At 50.0% G+C, this 21,483-nt stretch overlaps 1 protein-coding gene across 6 annotated transcripts in view; it reads right to left on the bottom strand.

The window, feature by feature from the left end:
- Positions 1-1,609: 1,609 nt before the first annotated feature.
- Positions 1,610-21,483, bottom strand: part of NRF1 (nuclear respiratory factor 1) — a 91,766-nt gene continuing 71,892 nt past the window's right edge. For 4 of the 6 annotated variants that reach the window (XM_059725709.1, XM_059725710.1, XM_014607577.3 and 1 more), the window contains exons 11-12: positions 12,617-12,673; positions 1,610-3,674 (exon numbers count right to left, since the gene is read on the bottom strand). In XM_059725709.1, the coding sequence (XP_059581692.1) occupies positions 3,511-3,674; positions 12,617-12,673 (221 nt within the window). In that variant the 3' untranslated portion in view covers positions 1,610-3,510. Of the gene's footprint in view, positions 3,675-10,009; positions 10,078-12,616; positions 12,674-21,483 lie in introns of all 6 variants that reach the window. The other 2 variants (XM_059725712.1, XM_059725711.1) reach the window with 2 other exon arrangements.

Raw genomic sequence — 21,483 nt, 5'->3', positions numbered from 1 at the left:
GGCCAGGGAATCCAGCCACACGCTGCTCCTCAACCCACATCCTGAAGCTGCTCTAGCGACCCCGAGAAGGACGCCACTATCAGGTGCCGAGAGCCACTCTGGCACCATCAGTCTCGGGCATGAGATTCGGAAGGCAACTGTGAATAAAGCTAGCCTGACCCCTTTAATTTAACTGGTTTGAGACTGGGACTGAACCCAGCTAGAGAGTCTTGTCCTTTTGCTCCAAGTCGGACTGATCTTTGCATTTGGGATCAGGAAGGGATTGCTCCAGACTGAGGGGCTTTGCCTTCCTCTCCAGCAAGGAGCATGGCTCTCCTCTCTCAAGCCCATTTTAACAACCCACCCACGTCACACGTAAATCAAGGGAAGCGATTTTTTTGCTTTATTCAGAGCCGACTAGGTTTGGGCCCCACACTTCAAGGGGGATGGGGACAGTTTGGAAAGAGTCCAGAGCAGGGCAGCAAAACCAACTGGGGCTGGGGAGACACGATTTACAAGGCAAGGTTGGAAGAACTAGGGAGAGAAGACTGAGGAGGGATTAGATACGAGTCTTCAAGTCCCTGAAGGGCAATTATAGAGAGGATGGAGATGGGCTTTTCTCTGTGGTTGTAAGCGACAAGACAGGGAGCAACAGCCTCAAGCTGCAGAGGGGGAAATTTAGGTTGAAGATTAGGAGGAACTTCCTGACTGAGCATGGTCCAGCACTGGACCCGGCTGGCTAGAGAAGCTGTGCAATCTCCATCCTTGAAAGTTTTTAAGAGCAGGTTGCACAGATGCTTGGCTGGGATGGTTTATTTAGGGATGATCCTGCCTTGAACAAAGGGCTGGACTACATGACCTTGTCAGGTCCCTTCCAACATGAATTTCCTATCATCCAGTGAACCCTTGCAGCAGTGGGACACCAATCACCCGCATCCCCCCTGCTTTACTGGTGGCAGGTTAGGGTGTTGGACAATGTCTTGTAGCTGTGGAACAGGGTTGACATGTAGTTTAGTGATAGTTTCATAGTTGTTAGGAGTTGGAAGGGACCTTACAGATCATCGGATCCAGCCCCCCTGCACTTGGGCAGGAAAGACTGCTGGGGTCAGATGACCCCAGCAGGCAGGCATCAAGATAGGTTGGGCATAGGATGTTTTGGATAGGAAAGACCCTACCTCAAGCAGGAGGTTGGACTAGATATGACTTCCAGAGGTCCCTTCCAGCTCCATTTCTCTGTGATTTAGCATCCAAGCTGAGCTAAGGTAAAGGGAGCACACCCCTTTTACTGAAGAAATTGTGAAAAAGTAAAAAAGAAAAAAAAATCGTTATTTCATCATCAGCAAAAACACAGACTTGAAAGCCACCGGCAGCTTCATAGTGACAATAAAAAAGCCCCCAAAGCCCCAGTCCTTTGGCCACATACTCCTGTGCATCTTTCCTCAATCGCCTACTCCCCTTGGTATCAATGCGAGTTCCCAGCTGGGTAGTTACTCAGAAGAGGAAAAGCTCCTAGGAGTCAGCTGTCAGCTCCCAGGAACCCAGGCAAGGAAGGGAAGTAGCTCTTTTCTTCAAACATCTCTTCCCTCCATTTACCCAAACCCCGCAAAGCATCACATCGACCACGGGCGAGCACATTTGTAACAATTTATTGAATGAGGCAATAATAGGATGGGAAAACAACAGGGATTATTCCATGCTCTGCTACTCGACTGCTTTTTTTTTTTTCCTTTGTGGGGAGGGAGGGGAGAATCTCTCAGACTAAAAGAACGTTATTTCATCGCCAAAGAAACACGGACTCGAAAGCCACCGACAGCTTCACAACGACAATTAAAAAAACAAAAAACAAAAAAAGAATCGTTAAAAAAAAAAGAATGAATCGGAGAACCAGGACTGCTGCTATGGAAATCTTCCCCGCCCCCTCATTAAAGTACAGAAAAACGTATACAAAGAACATTTGATATTTTTTTCATATAAAACAAGTAAATACAAGAATCTGAAAACTCTCGTGAAGGCGGAGAAAGACGTGGAGAACGGTGTTAATGGCCACTTAAAATAAAAAATTAAATACCATGCAAAGCGGCACACACCGGAGGGGGTGCAGCTAAGAGGGAGAGGAGTTTGACTTGGGGCGGGGAGGGGGAACATGTTCTGTTTTTGGGAAGCAAAGGTTTGGCCCATTTGAAAGTCAAGTAAAAAAAATAAAAATAAAAATAATGAACAAAAAAAACCCCCCAGTCACTGAAAACGCCCCAGGCCCGTTTCGGTCTGGAGTTTTTCATGTGAAGTAGATTAAAAAAACTAGCAGCAGCAAAGCCGTGCTGGAAATGCACATACAGCAGGAGCAGGCACGTGGCCTGTGGGACACGAATGGAGCTGGACGTGGGGGGGACTAAGGGACGGGGTCACCCAAAAATGGGGCCGCTCATGGTTTCATCCCCATGTTTCACTGAACGAGGAAGTGGACTGGGAACGGGGCCCTCCGGGCGCAGGCGGGATAATGGACCGTCTGTTCAGAGCACTCCGAGTGCTGCTCCGGTCATGCCAGCGACAGATGCGCTGCGTGCGAATCAGACGTACCTCTCAGCGACGTGGCTGAATGTGCTTCGGTTGCAGCGCGAGTCCTGGGGGGGCACGTTGAGGAAGGGAAGGGGGAAAAGCACAGCTCAGAGACTCCTCCACTCGCTTCATGTCCTTCCCCCTCCTTCACCCCACAGCCCGAGCCCCTCGGACTGTCTCCTTGCTCATCTGGCAGCCACGGCAAGAAGGTAGAGAAGGCTCTCAAGTGGCGGCTACATTTGGAGGGTGCGGGAGAGGCAAGTCCAGGTCTCCGGCGTGGATCTGGGGGACGGGGAGGGAGTGTGGTGGGGATCTCTCCGCTGGCTTTGCCCCAGAACTTTCCTCTTTATTGAGAGCCAGGTGCTGCCTCCAAGGACGTCACTACCCCTTCGACAGGCTGCTGCTGGGCCTCCGCTGTTGCGCACGTGCCTTCCAAGACAGGCTGTTCCCAAACTGTCTCTCAAAGTCCATGTTAAAATCTTTGAAACCTAATTTGCAAAGTGGGGGTGGCCAGGAGCCACAGTGGGAGTCGCGGCGGCACTGGCTTAGCATGAGTAGAATGGTCTCCAACCAGGGGCACTGTGACTTCCTGCTGGGGCAGGGGGCACAGGAGGGAGTGAGTCTTGCCAATCTCACCCTGATTCAGAGGGAGATACTTCATGCGGGGTGGAGGGCTGGGGGTCGGGGGGGTTGGGGGAGTGGAGCTGCATTTTGGTTTTAAATCTCGGCGGAAGGAAAGTCCAGTCAGCAATGGGCTTTTCACTCCTGCGGGAGCAGAGCGGAGCTATAAAAATGCACTGAACACACATCCTCTGCTATTTGTTTTTTCCCTCCTTTTAAAAAAAGGTTAACAAAACCTTTGCTTCCCCAGCCGGGAGCCTCGGTGCCACCTGATTGCATCTCTGGAGAGGCATAAAAAAATTATTCGCGTAAGAGACGAGAAAAAAACACCATCATGATCCTGCTGCGGCAGCATCACTGTTCCAAGGTCACAACCTCCACGGCTTGCCCATCCATCGTGACGGCACTGTCTGCTATCCGCGTGGTGACGGGCGCCATGGCGACTTGCACGGGACCGTTACCCTGCGCAAGGCTCGTCACTACTGTCTGGTACATGCTCACGGGGATCTGGACGAGGCCTGGGGAGACAAAAAGCAAAAGATGGGTGTTTGCAGGTGCAGATCAGGTTGGGAGGGAGGAGGGGGGGAGGATAGTGCTGCAGTTGCACCCCCCTTTGATACCTGCTCCACCTAAACTTTCAAACCAACCGCCTCAAAGGGGCAGAAGGGTTTCTATTCAGGCAGCTGTGAAGGAGTCCATTGACTTCATAGCTCCTTGTCATCTTCCTGGTCCCTGCTAATCTCTCTCCACTCCATAGGTGTTAACAGCCCTCTCTCCTTTTTAATGGTCTTGATGTTCCACTAGTCAAACTATCCTTTCTTCTGCAATGCTGCTGTCTGTTGGCCCTTCCTGAGAATGTCTCTCCTGTTTCACAGCCCTGCTGACTGTTTTTAGCTCCAGCTAAAAACCTTAATTCAGGTGAGGTAACATTAACTCATATGTAGAAATGACTGACAGTGAAGCACTGGAGGCATGGAGGCAGCTAGATTTTGTTTTGTGACTCTGAAGAGATGTACATTTAACTACGACAACTACAGGACTAATAGCGCGATATCTTTTTACTATTTTTCACCTAGTTTGCTGTGGTTTTTTAAAAATGTTTTATATAATCTAGCAATTTAGTGCACATTTCAGTAGTTGTATTCAGTTTTGCTTTAATCCTATACCGAATAATATTGTTCCTGCCCCTAGTGTATTAGTAAAGCTTCTCGTTCTGCTTTAACTGGAAAAAAATGCATGCTGTGCTACATGTGATGATGCCCCACACCGTTTGCACCCCACTTTTCAAAACCCCAGATCCACCCATAGAGGCTTGCCATTCATTCAGGTCTTGGGGCTGGGCCAATCAAAGTCTAGGAAATAATGGGCTTCTGTCCTGACAGGCCTGTGACTTGTACAATGCAGGAGAGATGAAAAAGCAGGGCTAGCAAAGCCCTCAGGAGGTCATGTCTAGTCCAGGCCCCTGCTCAAGGAAGTCAGACTTGACTAGACCGATGTGTGTTGAGCCTATTCTTAAAAACTTTGGGAATAACCCTCAGACACAGCTACCAGGCACAACACACGAAACACCAAAGACAGCCCAACTTGCTGCAGGTGAAGAGGGGAATGAGGGCACTGCCAGTGTCCTGCTACTGCAAGGAAAGGAAGGAGTTTGCTAAAACACGCTCAAGAGATCCCCGGAGAGGGCCACGTCCCCTGCTGCAGAGGGAGGCAAAACTCCTGCAGTCTGTACCGATCAGACCATGGGGGCAAATTCCTTCCTGATCTTTTGCAGCATCAAGCCACATCTCACCGGCCAAGGTCTGAGTGCGTGGCCCCATGAAGTAGTTGTTCAGTATCCCTGCACCGCTTACTGTGCAGACAGGAAGGATTAAGTCTTAATCGCTCTGTGCAGGTGGGTGACCCGGGGGCTGGGGTGGCAGAGAGTTCACGGGACTGTGCACTTCTCTTGCACTTTTCATCTCAGCCCTTGATGTGCTCTGCCAACACCTGTGCTTCAGAATAACCCTAGGAAACATCTACCCAATGCAGAAATTCAGAGGGGCTGCATCCGTGTCCTACATCTGGCATGTTTTTTAGGGCACGTTCTACTACCCAGAGACCTCCAAAGACTTTGCTATTGCGAGTAACTGACCCCCTTAGCAGCCAGGGGCACACGAGAGTGTGCTTGATCCCAAGACAGGTGCCAGCATACAGCAGGGAGCAGCTGCTGCCTTTCAGAGAAGAGCACTAGGGAGACAGGCCTAGGGTGGAAAGACGGCAGCATGGGTGCTGCCTCAGCCCCATGCCACAGCACACCTTGGAACTGTCCAAGAGACAGAGGCCCGCACGGCCCCCTCGGCACAGGATTAAGCTAAATCCCCTCAGCATCTGACACAGCAGCACCAACCCAGAGGAAGAGGAGAGGCGTGAGGGCGGCAGAGATGATCGCCCTTGGGAGAAAGACGATTAAACTGCTGCGATACCGTCATCGGGGCCAGGATTGTCCCTGCGCTGGGCTCTGATTAGCCCTAATCTAGCTGGCACGTGGTCCCCTCAAGCATGGAGGCTGGACCCTTTTGAGTGCATTAACCAGGAAATCTCCAGGCCAAAAACTCCTGCATCTTTCCCACCGCAGACCTGAGAGTAGGGCCGGCTCCATGAGAGTGCTCTCCCCATCACTGTGGGGGAGTGAGAGGCATGCAGCTGCTTGCTGGCTCTGCTGCGGTTCAGCCCTGCTCCCACCTGGCGAAGGGCTGGGAACAAACATTATTAATAATGCACCAAGCCGCAGAGACAATAGGAGCGGGTGCTCATGGGTCTGGAGCAGGAGGGTGCAGCTGGGATGAGTGTTCCCTGCTTTGGGATAGTGCCCAAAAACCAGGTCTCGATCAGGGCCCCTTAAGGCTCAGCACACACGTAATCGGTGGAGGCTCCTGCCTGTCCCAGTTTGCAATGTGAATGAGAACCAGAGAGCCCAAGAGTGTAAGAAACTAGTGGGAGGATGAGAATGGGAGGAGGAAACCAGTGGAGATGCGTGAGATGCATCTGCAGAGGCTGGCTGTGCAGTGTCACACAAATACCGGGTACAGCAGTGGCCCCACCACGCCGCTCTCAGCTACCCAGAGCATCACAATAGCAAGGAAAAGAGAGAGCCTTTGTGACTAGTTTGGGGTGAGGGGAGAAATGGGGGGTTGTGGAGATGAGGCTGTCTGGAAGGAAGCCCAAAAAGCTACCTGGAAGAGATGCAGACAAAGGCCAAAATTGTTAGCGGCCATCGGAAGGGCTGGGGAGCGTGCTGGGCGGCAGGTATCGGACAGAGGGAGGAGCAGGGCCGAGCCAGGCCGTACAGGTGGGAACGGGAGTCTCGTGTCTGACACAGTCAAGGGGAGGCCGCAACAAGGGCTGGGTACGACCCCAACACTACGTGTTGTGCGTGGATTCGGTGTGGACTGAGGAGTGCAATCATCAAACTGGGAGAGGATGACGCTGTAGTTGTCCACAGGTCACATCTCAGAGATTTTACAGATCAGGACACAGCCGGGGTGTGTGGGGCCAAGCAGACAGAGTCGTCAAAGACAATGTCTGGGTTACAAGCCTGAGCAAGAAGTGAGACCATCACGCCATCAGCCGGGGACCATCTGGCACTGCCCTTGGTAACGCTGCGCTGCCCCATCACAATCCCTCTTGCTCCGGCTTGGAGATGGGTCTGCCACGATCTCCAAATGTGAGCAACGTACATTTTTGGAAGCTCAACTTGAGGTGCATTAAGGGGACCCAACTCCCTTTTTCCCCTCCCGCGTTCGGGATAAAACGAATCAGACCCCGTTAGTTAAGCAATCAACAGTGAAGATGCTCCAGGTCATCAGAGAATTTGAAAATCTCTAAGAGTAAAATAGGGGCCTCTGTAAATTAACCAGGCATGAGGAACAGGAGGAAGGGAGGAGATATGTCCTGGACACCATGCAAAGTAGTTACCCTCCTCCTACTACACACCTGCCAAGACAGGATACAGGTGCAACGACTCCAGGGGTTTTGCCCTGCAGAAACGACCTGGAGGCGGAGATTGCTTAAGGTGCTTTCTTTTTTTTCCCCCCTCAAGATTAAAAGGCTGGGGTGTCTGACAGCCCCCAACATCACGTCTCAGCCTTACGATATTCTCACACTGCACTACAGTCATCCCACAGCCCCTCTCAGGCAGGAAGGGTGGAAACTGCTCCACCTGGCACTAGTTTGAGAAAAAAGCTGCAAGCCTTTATGACCTCAAATGTGCTTTTAAATCCCCATCTGCTTCTGGAAAAGCCATTCTCTCTCTCTTGCACACACGCACAACCTAGAATATAAGAGATCCACCCAAAAATAGGAAGACTTACAGAACAAATGAACAGGAAAAAGAAAAGTGGCGGCAGCAGGGTAGTTTATGGATGGAGACTTAGCCTAAAAGGGGAAGCTCCAGATCCTGACCTGTGATTTATAATAAAACACAGGCCACATATGACATTATATTTCTACTGGGAGAATCTCAACTTTCCCAGTAGAAACCATGAGTGTGAAGGCATCCATATGGTTTCTCCTGGAACAAAAATGGCTGTTCCAGGAGAAAAATAATCCATCTCCAACCTGGTAGAAGTTGCCCCCAGGAGACTTTCTCCTGGGAGAATGAACACCTGTACACTTCCCTGCTGTTTGACTCCTTCCAGGAACCCAGAGGAGCCGAGTGGTGAAGGGCTGTGACTGCAGTCACCCTGGTCTGGAGAAGGCATGGGGAGCAGCTACTCCTGCCCCTCCCACAGACTGGGAGAGGAGCAGGCAGGGGCTTTGCTGCACTGCTCAGTCCACTCCCGCTCTGCTGCTGGGCACCGGCAGCCAGGCAGAGAAGCACTCGCTGTTTGCTCCCCACCTGCTCCTTACACCAGAGCCCCTGTTCTGCTCACTATGATCCTGGCTTTGCCCAAGGATCAGAGGAACTGGAGCAGCCGCCACTCCCCATGCTTTCCTCAGACCAGGATGATCCCAGTTTGAGGAGGGCATGAGAAGCGAAGGAGAAGAGGCAGTTGCAGGCTGAATGCCTGTGCTGCTCCTTCTCCCAGACTTATTTCTAGTGGTGGGAAATTTCCACTGCTAGAAACACATACCTGATCATGGCCGTGCTGAGGCTTCGGCCTGGACTGGTCCTTGGACTGTCGGCCAAGCACAGCACGCAAAACAAAAACCTTATGGTTTTCATCCAATAAATGAAAACTGCCCAGGAAGGTGACAGCAATACTGCAGCCAGGGTAGTCTGCCCCTGAAGCCCTGTACACACACAGCTACACGCATCAAACTGCCACTTTATGGACGCCGCCAGCGTTACCTGCCATATGGCTGCCAAATGCTACTTAAAATTGACGGTGACTCACTTTTCCCATTGTCCTGGCTCACCCTGTTTCTGCAGCGTGCCTTCCTCCTCTGCTTAGTCAGAAAGCATGAGAGGCAGACAAAGTGCTCAAGGACCCAAAAGCGATCAGGTGAGTGGGAACTCCCCGCCCTGCCTCCTGACAGCGGCACATGCTGGACTCCAAGGCACCCAGCATTCAGGGGTCGCTTTGCTCCTGCTAAACTAACTTATTTTTACTGGAAGCTGCTGGCTGCTTAGGACTTGAAGAATCAAGCCACTCAACTTAAGATCCCTAGATGTGTTTTCTTGGCCTTGATTTCCTCCCCCCATTTCTTGTTGAGAGCAAAACCTATTGTGACAATGTGCTAGTAGACACTTCTCTCCCAGCATCTCCAACCCCGCCACTTCTCTGGCTAGAGCAAGCATTGGCCAAAGCCAGGAGTCCCCTTTCTACACAAGGAACTGGAGGCCAGGAGAGAAAGATGTGCAGAGCTTGTCAGCATTATTTCTTACACTTACTGCTGTCTTTGGAGAGAGAAAGTAAATCATGCTTATTGGGGGACCAAACTTTCTTACATTCAGCTCCCTTTTGGGAAGAGATGGCAGAGAGGATGCCTCAAAATGCCCAAGCATTTCATAGACTCAGAGAAAATAAGTGTTGGGAGGGACCTCAGGAGGTCACATCTAGTCCAAAGCAGGACCAGCCCCATCTACATCATCCCAGCCAAGGCTTTGTCAAGCTTAAAAACCTCCAAGCATAGAGATCCCACAACATCTCTAGGTGACCTGTTCCAGTGCTTCTTCACCCTCCAGTGCTTTATCACCCTCCTCTAGCTGAAACAATCATTTTATTGTCACTGAAAAGTGAGCAGGGCTGGAAGAGGTAGCAAAGCAGAAGCTTGGGCATTTTTGTGGTAAACCAAGTCCAAGCCTGGAGCTGACACCTGTTGGTTAGGTCACTTGTCCCTCCCTCATCTTTGGAGGATGCTGAGAGTAACTAGAGCTCAAAAACAAGAGAGGAACGCAGAGCTGACTGATACTAGGCAAGTTTTCCCTGCCCAGCTTTGCCCCTGTGCAGACTTAGGATATTAATTCGGGGCCTCTTTCGAGTGACTGGCCAATTTCTGTATGGGAGCAGGAGACCAAACCTGTTTGCTTCCCCTTGTGACCCAAGCCCTTCCTAATGCTGTAGGATGCCACTGGTGAACATCTAATGTACTAAGCTACCATGCTGCTAAGTTCCCTTGATCTGCTGGCTTTGCAGTGTAAGGAAGGGCAAACCTGGTCAGATCAGCTGTCTGCATCGTTGCCAGTCATTTCTGATAACTAGCTAAAAATGCTGGGGGAAAAACAACATGGTTTCCAACTTTTACTAAATTTAGAAACTTAAGTCTCATTCTCTTTTAATTAAATGATATAGGAAAGGGAGCAGAGGTTGTTTTAGAGAGGATTTCTCAGGACAAAGCTTCATAAGAATTAGAGATGGAAAACACCTACTCAGTTGGAGTCCAGTCCTGTTGGGTCCTCAAATACAGGGCGTACAGTCAGAATAGTGATGCCTGAAACTGGTCAAAAATGCCATGATCCTGGTTGATAGGTTTTAAAGCTTCTGGAGAGTCACTTAACAGTACATGAGTCTCATTACATTTTTCCATAAACATTTTAATAACTCTTCTGTGTTACCCCTTGAAAAAATCTGCTAACCATAGTGCAAATTAATTTTTTTCTTAAATTCTAGAGGTTCTCAAAGCCATTGGTACAGAATCCTATTATACTGCCTACAAAAATGTATCTGTACAATCCCTAGTAAAGTCTACAGGGCTTTTTCATAAAGTAAGTATTATATACCTAGGCTGATTTTTCCTTTTAAAACACCCATTTTAGAACCCCATATTCTCTAGATGACTTTGTTAATAGCAACGGCTTGTTCTTGAGGAGGAAGGTGGAGCTCCATTTCAAAGTGACATAGCCGCTTTATTCATTTCATCTGAAGGACAAAACCCACTCCGAAGAGTCTAAAATCTACACAAAAGCCACTTGAACTTGCAAGGGCTTTTTTAAATTGATTTAATCTTGAGGAAGGGTAGCTGGTGCCTGAAAGCTTGTCCACCAGCTCTCCCAGCTATACAGGTGGTCTAATAAAAAATATCCTTGGGTCTTTTAAATTTCAAACAATTTTAAGAGGGACTTAAGAGTGGCCTCTACTCCACCGGTGCATATAATTATCCAAGAAATGCAGGACAAGTTAATGGCAGCACCTAGGGCTGCTGTGCTCAGGCCCCCAGCATGCCTTCCTCACAGACCAAGATGAGTATTATCAGAGATGCACGCTATCTTTAATCACGTAGCTAAACAGGAAGGTGTCTGTACTGACATATCTACTTGGTCTGTGAAAGACCAGCAAAGGTGTGGGGAATACACACAGGTACGCTGGAGCTCACAGGTCTATCATGCATGCCTGTACTCTCACCCTGACCTCCATGGGGCTTTCAGACTGAGCAGGTATGCCTATAGGTTCTCAGCACCCATGGGTTGGTGGCAGTTGGCTCTGGGGTTTGCTCTGTTCAACTCTTGTGTTTTGTACTTTATAGACATGCTCCTTAAGATGCTGAATTGCACACCCACTGCCCTCACCCCGTGTTGTTACTTACTTATCAGTGAAATACCCATTCCAACCCTGGCTTGGGTAACAATCCCACTGACTTCCATGTGAGTTTAGCCTTAGTAAGGAGAGCTGCAGGGTCCTGGCACACCCAACAAGCAGATGTACATCTACCTTGCATCTTTGCTTGCTACTCAAGCCTGGATCAGCGAATCTGGCAGGAGACACAAGGTCCAAATCATCCTTCTAACTACCTTTCACTTGGCCACTGCAATACTGATCACAGAGGGGCCTTGCCTTGAGAGGGCATCTTGAATGCAAAAAGTTGGGTGTTTAGGATCCCTATACGGTCAATGGAGACAAAGAGCCATCTCAGTACAGGGAGCCAGAGGGCTTAAGTGCTGAGCAGGCAGGTAGGTACTTAGGATGAGTTAATAGGATGTGCTAGACATGGGGGCATGTCTGAAGTCCCACTCTCCCCCATTCGAAATTAGGTGTCTGACCCAGGGCTGCATGTTAGGTGCCCACCATCATCCCAGGACTGAGAGCACCTAGGCAGGAGGCACCTGCCTGACCAGGACACCTACAGCACTGACAGCACCACTGAGTTCAGTGCAAAAAATGTGTGCATTTTACATCAAATAATTACTAGTTAAAATAGAAATAACCCTGGGCTACCCTGCTTGGCCCCTGCACTTCTCTCGGGGCTACAGAGTCAAGCTCTCCCTTGCTCGCTCCCATTCTGCCACATGACTCTTGCAGTCTAGAGCACCCAGTATTCAACAGGAGTAACGGTGGGGTTATCCATCCAAACTAGCCTGAAGCCTCATGTGGGGGGCACTCTCTTGGGAAGTGAGCGGTGTGGGTTGGAGTCCCCTCAGGGGGCAGTGGAAGCACCAGGCTATGGTGCAAGAGGCAGGCACTGCCCCACTGACCAGTGCCCGCGGGGTGCTGTGCGCGTACGTTGGCAGCATTGAACAGGCACCAGGTAGGCTCTGGGAACAACTAACAGCGGCGGGACTCAGGCAGAGTTTAGGCGCCTTTGCTCTGGACTGCAATGAGGCTTAGGCAGGAGTTTGATCTCTAGATGCTACAGAAAAGTCAACAACAGGCAAAAACACAGAGGAAATGTTTTAGGAGGGAGCTAATGATCATGGGTCCTAAGCAGTCCTCTGATTGTTGGAAGGGGGAGAGGACCAATCTCAATTGTTTTGTGACTTAGGGGCCTTCATTCCACCGAAGCCTGACAGGTGCCCGTGAGAATGATTTGGATCTAGCCCCAAGCGTAGAAATGCAACTCCTGTGGTAAATCTGCATCTGCTTTCTAGGATCCCTCTCCCATTAAAGTGTGAGGGACGGGGGGAGACAGACAGGTGGGTCCCTCTTCAGCCCAAGAAATAGCCCAGGTGCTCAGAAACATAAAGAAACCAGTCGTGCCAGTCATACCAACCGGGGGCTGAAACTCAACACTTCATACAACCAGCACAAAAAAATCAACTCACCTGTGGAAACATCTGCTAGACTCCACTTGCCACCTGAACAGTCTTCTGCTAGGAACCCTGACAAAATGCAGGCATAAAATACTGAACAAAGGGGAAAATACCATTGGGCATGGTATAGCCACAAAACCCCCATGGGGATAGGAAAGAGGCCCTTTTCACTTTCCTCATGGAGGACAGATAGCCAAACACAAATTACTTCTGGCCTTCGTGGAATTAAAAGCCATATTGGGTGTCTACATCTGGAGCCTCAGCAATATATTAGATGTGACAAGCTATATATTTCTAACTCCATACAAAATGCTATTGGTGTTACCTAAGTGGGACAGCATGAATGGGAAAGGACTGCAGATGATTCTAGGTATGAATACATGGCTTTTTGGATCACTAATGTAAGACACATTTCCCCAAGGTGACTGCATGCAAACCTTTATGCTACTGGCATAATACGGCATGGAAAGCCTAGAAAGCAAGGGCTGGTGAGAACTGCGGTTGCTGAAAACTAGTCTCCTAAAAGGTGAGGCCACCACCCATAAATGCTCTCTGCTATTCCCAGGGTGACTGAGGAACAAGCAAGAGGCCAGAGGTGGCTGCTGAGTATCTCAGTCCAGTGCCAGGCCTGCAAGCTCCCAAAATCCAGGTTTTCTCCCTCTACCCCATCAGTCATTGAAAAATGTCTCGGTAGGATTCTTAAGATTATAATGGACTTTGACTCCAAAAGAGCCTCAAATGTTAACATACTTTGCACCACACCCAAAACGAACGCGGACATTACTTTATGCTACATAGGATTTAACATGGGAAAATATAAAGCAGCTACTTGGCTTCACCTGAAAGATGCTTTCCTCTCTTGTCGCTGACTTGCTTAAGAGGAAGCGTCTCTCAGCTAACAGGCAGGGCTGCATTTATGGCTGACAAACAGGCCAAGAGATGCAGGTTCTCTCTTTTCTGCAAGTCTTAGTGTGTATGTGTGCGAGAGAGAAATGAAAGAAACCTCCAACCCAAGCAACAAGTTCATGCTAACTGTTGGTTCAGAATAATATGGCAGAAAATAGACTATCCAAGGTTGGACTTTCTTAGAGTCCCCACTTAAATGTGCTTACGTAGGCCAGCCCTGCAGCATTTAGTTGAAGGGTGGTTGCACTCAGAAGACGGATACTGTATAACTGCTCTCGTGGAGTTCTGTATGAGACCTTTTCTAATGGCGTTCAGGTCAAATTGGCTCCACGTGCACAGCCAGAGAAAGATTTCAAACCTGTGCTACAAAGCCAGTGTGGCACCTAAGAGGCCAACCGGTTCTGAGTCTTGGGTCACCCTTCAGAAAGAAAGGTTTGCCAAGCACAGCCTGGTGGGCGGCTCTGGAGGTGACGTACCAAAGGCACGGCAGACTTACGCTCACTTCTCTTGAGGATTTTGGAGCTCTGTGGATGCTTCTTCACTAAGAAAAAATATGGTGCACACTTAGTTGCAGTTAGCTTCTATGAATCCTAGGAATGATAAAGCAACCTGTACCTTCCAGATGGGTTAAAAAGGCAGGTTGGGGAAAAGACTGGGGAGGACCCTAAAGTTTACCTACACCTGCTAATACACAGGAACCACTACAGGCAAGCCTTGCCATCATGAGGATTTTAACCTGCTACTGTGTTGAGTTACCACACTAGCTAACGCAAGGCAAGTCTAATTCTGTTTTGTCTTTATGAAGACAACCCAAAGAATATCGTCAGGAGCTCTCTCTCTCCTCCATCAGAGGACTCTTTAAATCCTACTCACCACAAAAAAGAGCTCTGCTACAATGACCACGTGCTGCTCCGTTACCCTGTTCTGGGCTCTCACAGGCAGTGCCTGAAAACTGCAAAATTTTTAGGGCAAATGCCCTATTTGGCAAAGATCCCTCGCTCCACAGTGCCCTGCACACCGTCAGCAAGGCAGGTATAAATCACAGCAAACACATGACTTAGATGTAAGGAAGGAACCAGTTTTTACAGTCGACATTCCTTTAAAAAAAAACAAACCCACAACTTTCTTCTGCTGCCTGCGCTGTGCAACAGGTGGGAAAAGTTTCTAGTGCTGTCAGTATCCGTTTGCAGTATGTGGCTGCCTCTGGCAGATTCAAGCTGTTTAAACTCCCTGTATCTGCTGATTTAAAAAAAATGGGGAGATTTGAGCGCTGGACTGATGATGACTAAAGTATGCAATATTTGCATGCCAAGGGCAAATTAAAAACCACACACACAAGGTTTTACAGAGTGGTTAGCAAGTCTCTGTACAGTGCAGCTGCCTGTAAAAAGCACCCTAGGGTCCTCTGAGATCCTTTCAATGGTGCCACACAATGTTAGATGGGCAGACATGATTCACAAGATAAACCCAGAGGTTTCATATAGGAATTCATGGTGTTAAAAACATCCTGACCTGCTGTGGTCTTTCTGAGCTCTTTGCAACAGAAAAGCGACCTGCTTTCTTCTGAAGTCCAAAAAAGAGTGCAAACGAAGGGTCGACATTTTCTGGGGGGTGTCTTCAGTCTTGTGTCGAACAAGGTGTGCCTCAGGTCTAACAAGGTTGAGCACCATTGGTGTAGTGGAAGGAATGATCATTTCTTTCCATTATCTGTGGCTCTTTCAGATGTCCCCTCTGCATAGATCCAGTGTATGTGGACCTGAAGTTCTGGCATACATACCTACTCTCAGTGGGATCTCATGGACAGAGATACAAAGAAAAACCAAGCCACTCCCGATATACCTGGCTGCTTTGCCTTTTCCCTACCATTAGGGACAGGACAGAAGGCATCACAATCTTGGTTGACGCTTAAAGAGAAAGAAGAAACTCCCTGTGGTCACAGACTTCCTTCTGTCCTACCTGACTTAAAAGACAAAGTACCACTAACTCTCAGTGCAACTCTGAACTCCTTAGGGCATTTATACATGTGCTCTGGGAGTGGGGGCTTTAATTAAAGCGGCTCCAAGAGCCGCTCTAGTTAAAGCACCTAAAGCATCATGCGCAGCAGCGTCCCCAAGCTGAAAAATGGCAGCGGGGGCGCTTTAACTAAAGCTCATTGAACAAGTTTTAAAGTGTCCCTGCTGCCATCTTTCAGCGCAGGGATGCTGATACACGTGGCACTGGAGTCTGCTGGAGTGCAGTAATTACCACATTCCAGCAACTCAACTAATTGAGTCTTCTCTGATGCACCATAATTACAGCACGTTGGAGCAACTTGGCTACACATGTATAGGTGCCCTTAGTGTCCAGGTCACATCTGAATGTAGAAGGCCAACACATTTGAAAACTCTATGTAAGAACATCAGCAGCAAAGATGTTTCATGGACTGTTTAATGTAACTTGTGGCTTCAAATGGTAGGAAACCATCACTGAGCCAATGGCACTGATGGAGAAAACTCCAGTGACTGATTTCAGTGACTTCAAGGAGTTGAAACTATTGTACATGTGCCAGAGATGAAAAGGAGTTGTGAACACAGCTGCATTTATGTGAATTATACATACATAACTGCACATACATGTGACATGCACTCTCTCTCTCTCTCTCACGCACACACACTTTAAATACAAGGGATGCATTTTTGTGCACGCCACTAGCCCTTGAAAACAAAAAAAAATGATGGTTTCCCCTGGTGATGGCTCAGGGGAATAGAAAGCAGAGCCTTTCCCGGCTAGATCTCCTGCTCAAATCTGTCACAGGCCAGAAGTAACAGATGGCCATTTCTGAAGGCTGTTCAGAGCTTATATGAAATGAGGGATTGTCTCAGCCCAGGTCCTAGCGGACAACTTATCCATGTTGCGCACACACCCTGTTGGCATTTTTGGCAGACCCAAAAGAGAAACCAAAGATCATACAGGCATGAAGTGGTTGCTCTTTACCTAATTCATTCCAGAAAAGGGCCGAGGCCAAGGAACAAGGATCACGTATGCGCACGGTATGCTGCAGCTGCATGTACAGCGTGTACTCTATGGCACTAGAGACTAGAAGGCAGAACCCGATTAATACCAATTAAGGCTCCCCTTGAAAATCCTTTACGTTTCGATAGCGTAACTCCCCGGGGATGCAGAGAGATGAAGAAGTTCAGGAATCCGCAGCCGGATGTTCCCCACTCGCTCACACCCTCACAAGGGGCAGAAAAGTTACTGCGATCTAAAAACAGACAAGAGGGTGAGGGGGCAGCAAACGGCGCTGTGATTACACTAACGCCTCCTCTGCCTCTCCTCACCAGCCCGTGCCTTCTCCGTGCCAGGTTTTGGACTGGGAACTCCTCAGGGCAAGGAGTTTCTCTCATCTGAAGGCACGCTGTCAGCACGTTGCCGCGTGGAGTCCCAGCCAGCGCGTGCAGAGCTGTCACTCAGGGGAAGAGCCCAGCCTAGGGACAGCTGGCGAGCAGCCTCCTTAGCCAAGCATGTTAGCGGCCCGTGACTCTGCCGAAAAAGAGTTATTTAGGGCTGGAAATAAAGCCCAGGGGTGTTATTCTTAGCTGGGTGGGGAAGGAGTCAGATTCAGGTGCAGATCTGGGAAGGGCCCAAAGGAAGCTACTCCTGCAGCAACCGCCTCTCGCAAACCACAGTTTATTTAGCAGCTTCACGCCGACGCAGGCGCCTTCCGGCTACGAGAGCGTTTTGTAGCTGCGGCTGGATTTGCTCCAAATGCGCTGCTCTGCTGATGGGCTGGTGGAGCCCATTTTAAATGACTATTTCCTGTCCAAGTGTGCAGGATGCCCAGTGGGAGTTGGGCTTGGAGAGGAGCAGGTGATGTGGCTGTGCCACGAGGCCAAGGCACCATGCGAGGAAGCGGGTCCAGAGCACCAGCCACCCGGCTCCCATGCTCTCTTGCAGAGCCTGCAGTGCGGGAAAATAGGGCGACTCCTTCTGCAATCTTCCTGCCCAGCTGTTTACTGGCTGCGGATTACTGCAGTCACATGAGCTGCTTTACAGCAAAGCCAAGCTGTCTCCCAGAGCTGAGAAGGTCACTGGGAGACAAGGGGCTCGAGGGACAGACCCGCTGTCCTCTGCGGCTTTAGTTAGTCCCCTGTGGGTGCCGGGTCAGGGAAGAGCAGTTTGCCATGCCAGGCCTTCCAGCAGCCTCAACTGTAAGCAGGTCCATGCTCACCAAGCTGATCTCCCTGGTTGTGTGGGTGAAGGAGGGCAGGCGAATGCCCGCCGCAGGACACCGGAAACGACCGAATGGCCGCCCATGCCCTTGCCAGCAGCTCTCCTCAATCTGTGATGAGCGTTTGGCCGGTCACAGGTCTGCAGCCAGCTATTACTTATGGGTTTCATAGAAGTAGGGTTTGAGAGGACCTGAGCAGATAATCTAGTCCAACCCCCTGCCCTGGGCAGGAATGAATACAGGGCTCTTATGACCCCTACTAAGTTTAAGCTCAGATGACCCCAGCTAGGTAGTTATCAAGCCTCCTTTTAAAGACCCCTAAGGTAGGAGCCAGCACCATTTCCCTTGAAAGCTGGGTGGCAGGGGTCAGGGCCTTATGCTCTGCACAAAGACCATACGTGCAGTAGCCAGCTGAGCAATGTTGAGCGCTGGGGAGAGACAGCATTCCTGTTCACTCCCACCTTAGTATGAGCAACTAGCCCTTTCCCAAACCCAAGCCATTAAAGCTTAGGAGACAGCAAGCGACAGAGGGTGGGGAGAGACGTCTTGTGAAAGCAGAAGTGTCCTGTGTGACCTGCTCAGACGAGGAATTCAAACACACGCCACCCGCATCGCCAGCCCAGGCACACCCCCGGTGGGGCTCCAGCCTCCACCTCTTTGTAGGGCTCTTTCCACCAACTGCAGCAAGACAGCACACATGAATGGCTATGGGACCAGATGCTTAGTCATATCTGGAGGTGCAAGACAGACTGGTTTGGGTATTTAAGGTGTTTAAAAACAGTCCCTGCTCCTGGGAGTGGAGGGAGAGGACAAATGAAACCATGGACTGACTCTACAATTAAAGCAGCAAACATTTTAAATAAGGGGCTCCCAGGGTCTCTACGCCCTGCTAAGAAGGGATGGAGCTTTCTAAGGGCAGTGTGAGCAATTTAAAATTGGCAGCTTGCTGTACCTGGATATGTTGCTTTGCATCACGGGACTTGGCAGTGGAGTGCATATTCTCCATCTACACCATGGAAGAAAAGAGTTTGCAAGGACTATGGGGGCAGCAGTGCCTTGGGCTAATCCTTCAGAGGGGAGAGAAACCCAGCTCTGACTGCACAGCTCCAATTAGTGTGAACGTCATGGCCACTTCCCTCTGGAGGGGACGGATGTAGACACCTGCTTCAGTGCGCTAAAGAAGAGAAATTTGCCTAGGAAAGCCCCTGCTTGTAGCTTAACCTACAAGGTGCTGCTTATTCCTGCAGCGGGGGAGTGCCCGAGAGCCCTCTCATTTCATAAGGGGCCTTACAGGGTTACAACAGCTTACTGGGATGGGAGCCAGCTTCCCATTTGGATCAGATAGCATCCCTCTGCCGCTGGCATCCATTAAAAGCCTGGAGCTCAATGCTGCCCTTGAGTTAGATTTTCCTCCCAGGAAAAAACCCATAACATTTTCTAGTGGCCTCTCCTCTCTCTTGAAGCAGGGGCTACCCAAACTCAACTCAACAGCTGGCCATGGGGCAGCTTGCCAGGAGCCAGGGAACAGTGCCCTAATGGCACGAACAAGACCCATTGCACAGGGCTCCTCGGAAACATGGGAGCAGGGGCTATGGAAATGAGAACGCCCGTCATCACCTGGACCACAGATATCCCACATGCAACCCGAGGGCTGGAGACGCTCTGTGCAGCTAGCAGCCAGGTGGTTAATGCCACCGATGCTCACGCATTCCACCCATTTTCCTGCCACTGAATTTATGGTTTTCAATCTCTGCCAGCAATAAAAATCAGTGGCAGTCGGCAACAGGAAATGGGGGGGTGGGGGGTGTCTCATTAACCCTGCAGCTGCCAGCTGCACTGATACAGGAGCTCTAGCAGCAGCTGTGAGAAGCCCCACGGGCCGGGTGACCCACCCTGTGGCTGCTGGCAAGGAATACGTCCGAAGCCCATTTCAACCAGACACCCCGATCTAGACCGATTAAGGGCAACCCCAGCCCTGTTTACCTTTCATGAGGATGCCCAGACAGAAGGCAGGGCAGGGCAGCACCTCAGAGACTAACTGGCTCAGAAAAGTATGGGATGTGGCAGGTGATGGCCCACATCATCAGATGCTACTCACACACCTGACAAAGTCAGGGGCAGAGTGCCCAGCCCCAATTGCCCACCTGCGTAGTCAGAGGAGAAAACAGCTTCTCTGAAGTAGCCTCTTGTCTAACTACTCCACTCCGCAGCTCTGTCGTGTAGTCTGAAGCTGTACCAAAAGGGGACACAGCTGCTGCCTTGGGTCTCTCTCTGCCCAGGTGCCAAAGCGACTGCAACTCCCCGTGTGTTTGTGGAGCATCTTGTACACTTGCCTTTATGCTCAGTCAGGCCTTTCCTGAGAGCACTGAATTCGACTGCGGAGGTGCATGGAATGAACTGCATTTGTTTGGGAGCCGCGAGCTGGTCTATGCTACACAGCCCTGCTGGCCAGGACCAGGCCTCTTGCTGACACGACTAAGCTGGCAAACCCCTTGTTGGCGCTACCTGCAAAACGCTACCATCGCCTTTCACTGGTGAGTGTCCAGGGTCCCCTCTCCGCACGGCTGCTTCAAAATGGGCCCGATGCATCCACATCCCTAAGATCCTTCTAAGGGACGGGATTACCTTGGCTTTTCTGGCAGCACTGGTCCTTCAAGCTTAGTGGGCCCAGGCCAATTCAACTCCCGACACAAGACTCAGTGGGAAATGCAAATGGAACAGACCGCAATCCCACTCCCCCGCATTAGGATGGCTTTTACACAATCACCCATCCTCAGACAAAAGCCTTTGACCACCATTATTCAGAGATGCCTAGGAAAACAGGCACCCAACCCCTGACAGCTGTAGTTGAACAGTTTTGGGCTCTTACTTATATGAGCTTCTCAAAAACCCCAGCTCTAGTGAGTCAGGATGGATGTGTGTTAGGAAAGCTTTGCCACAGGGAAGCTAACCCTAGGACTTGCTGTGTGAAGGGAAGGCAGTTCACCGTGTAGTATGCATCTCAGCCTGCTGTCTTCACTAGGCCCTTAGCCAACATGTGGTAAGAACTCACCCTCTCCCCTAATGAAGACAAGGTTGTGCTAGAGCCTAGACATCAGCAAAGGTGAGCAACGAGGCATCAGCAAAGGAAGCAGAGCCCAAATCCCAGAGTCCTGGTTTAGCAACTGTTAGCAAAACTGGCCCAGAGTTCAAATGTCTCGGTGTCTCACAGCGAGACACATGGGGTCTCTGGTGGGCCAAAAGCCAAGGGATTTGTTATGGGAAGGAGACCGATGGTATCCATCCTGTCCAAACACATACCAGAAATACTACCACAGCAGGCTGCTGCTTTTAACCTGCTCCTTTCCGTCATTTCCTTCTACTAGTACCTGCACTTAGCGAGGTGTTACATAGTGCAGTTTCTGAAGCATCTTCTGGGACATCCAGGAAGACTGAATCATAGAAATGAAGGGCTGGAAAAGACCACGAAAGATCATTGAGTCCAACCCCCCTGCTCTGGGCAGGAATACTGCGGAGATCAAAGGCTCCCAGCAAGACATCTGTCCAGTCTCCTCTTGAAGACATCCAAGGTTGGAAACTGCACCACCTCCTTGGGAAGTCTATTCCAGATTCGGGTCACCCTTACTGCTAAGAAGTTCTTCCTTGCATCCAACCTGAAACCATCCCCTAATAGTTTATAGCCATTGCTCTTTGTCCTCCCCTGGGACGTCCTAGTGAACAGTTTTTCTCCCAGCTCCCGATATTCACTTCATCTCTTACATGC

This window comes from Alligator mississippiensis, chromosome 4 (genome assembly GCF_030867095.1).
Source record: "Alligator mississippiensis isolate rAllMis1 chromosome 4, rAllMis1, whole genome shotgun sequence".
In the NCBI taxonomy this organism is placed as follows: domain Eukaryota; kingdom Metazoa; phylum Chordata; order Crocodylia; family Alligatoridae; genus Alligator; species Alligator mississippiensis.
This window is presented reverse-complemented; position numbering and strand designations above follow the sequence as displayed.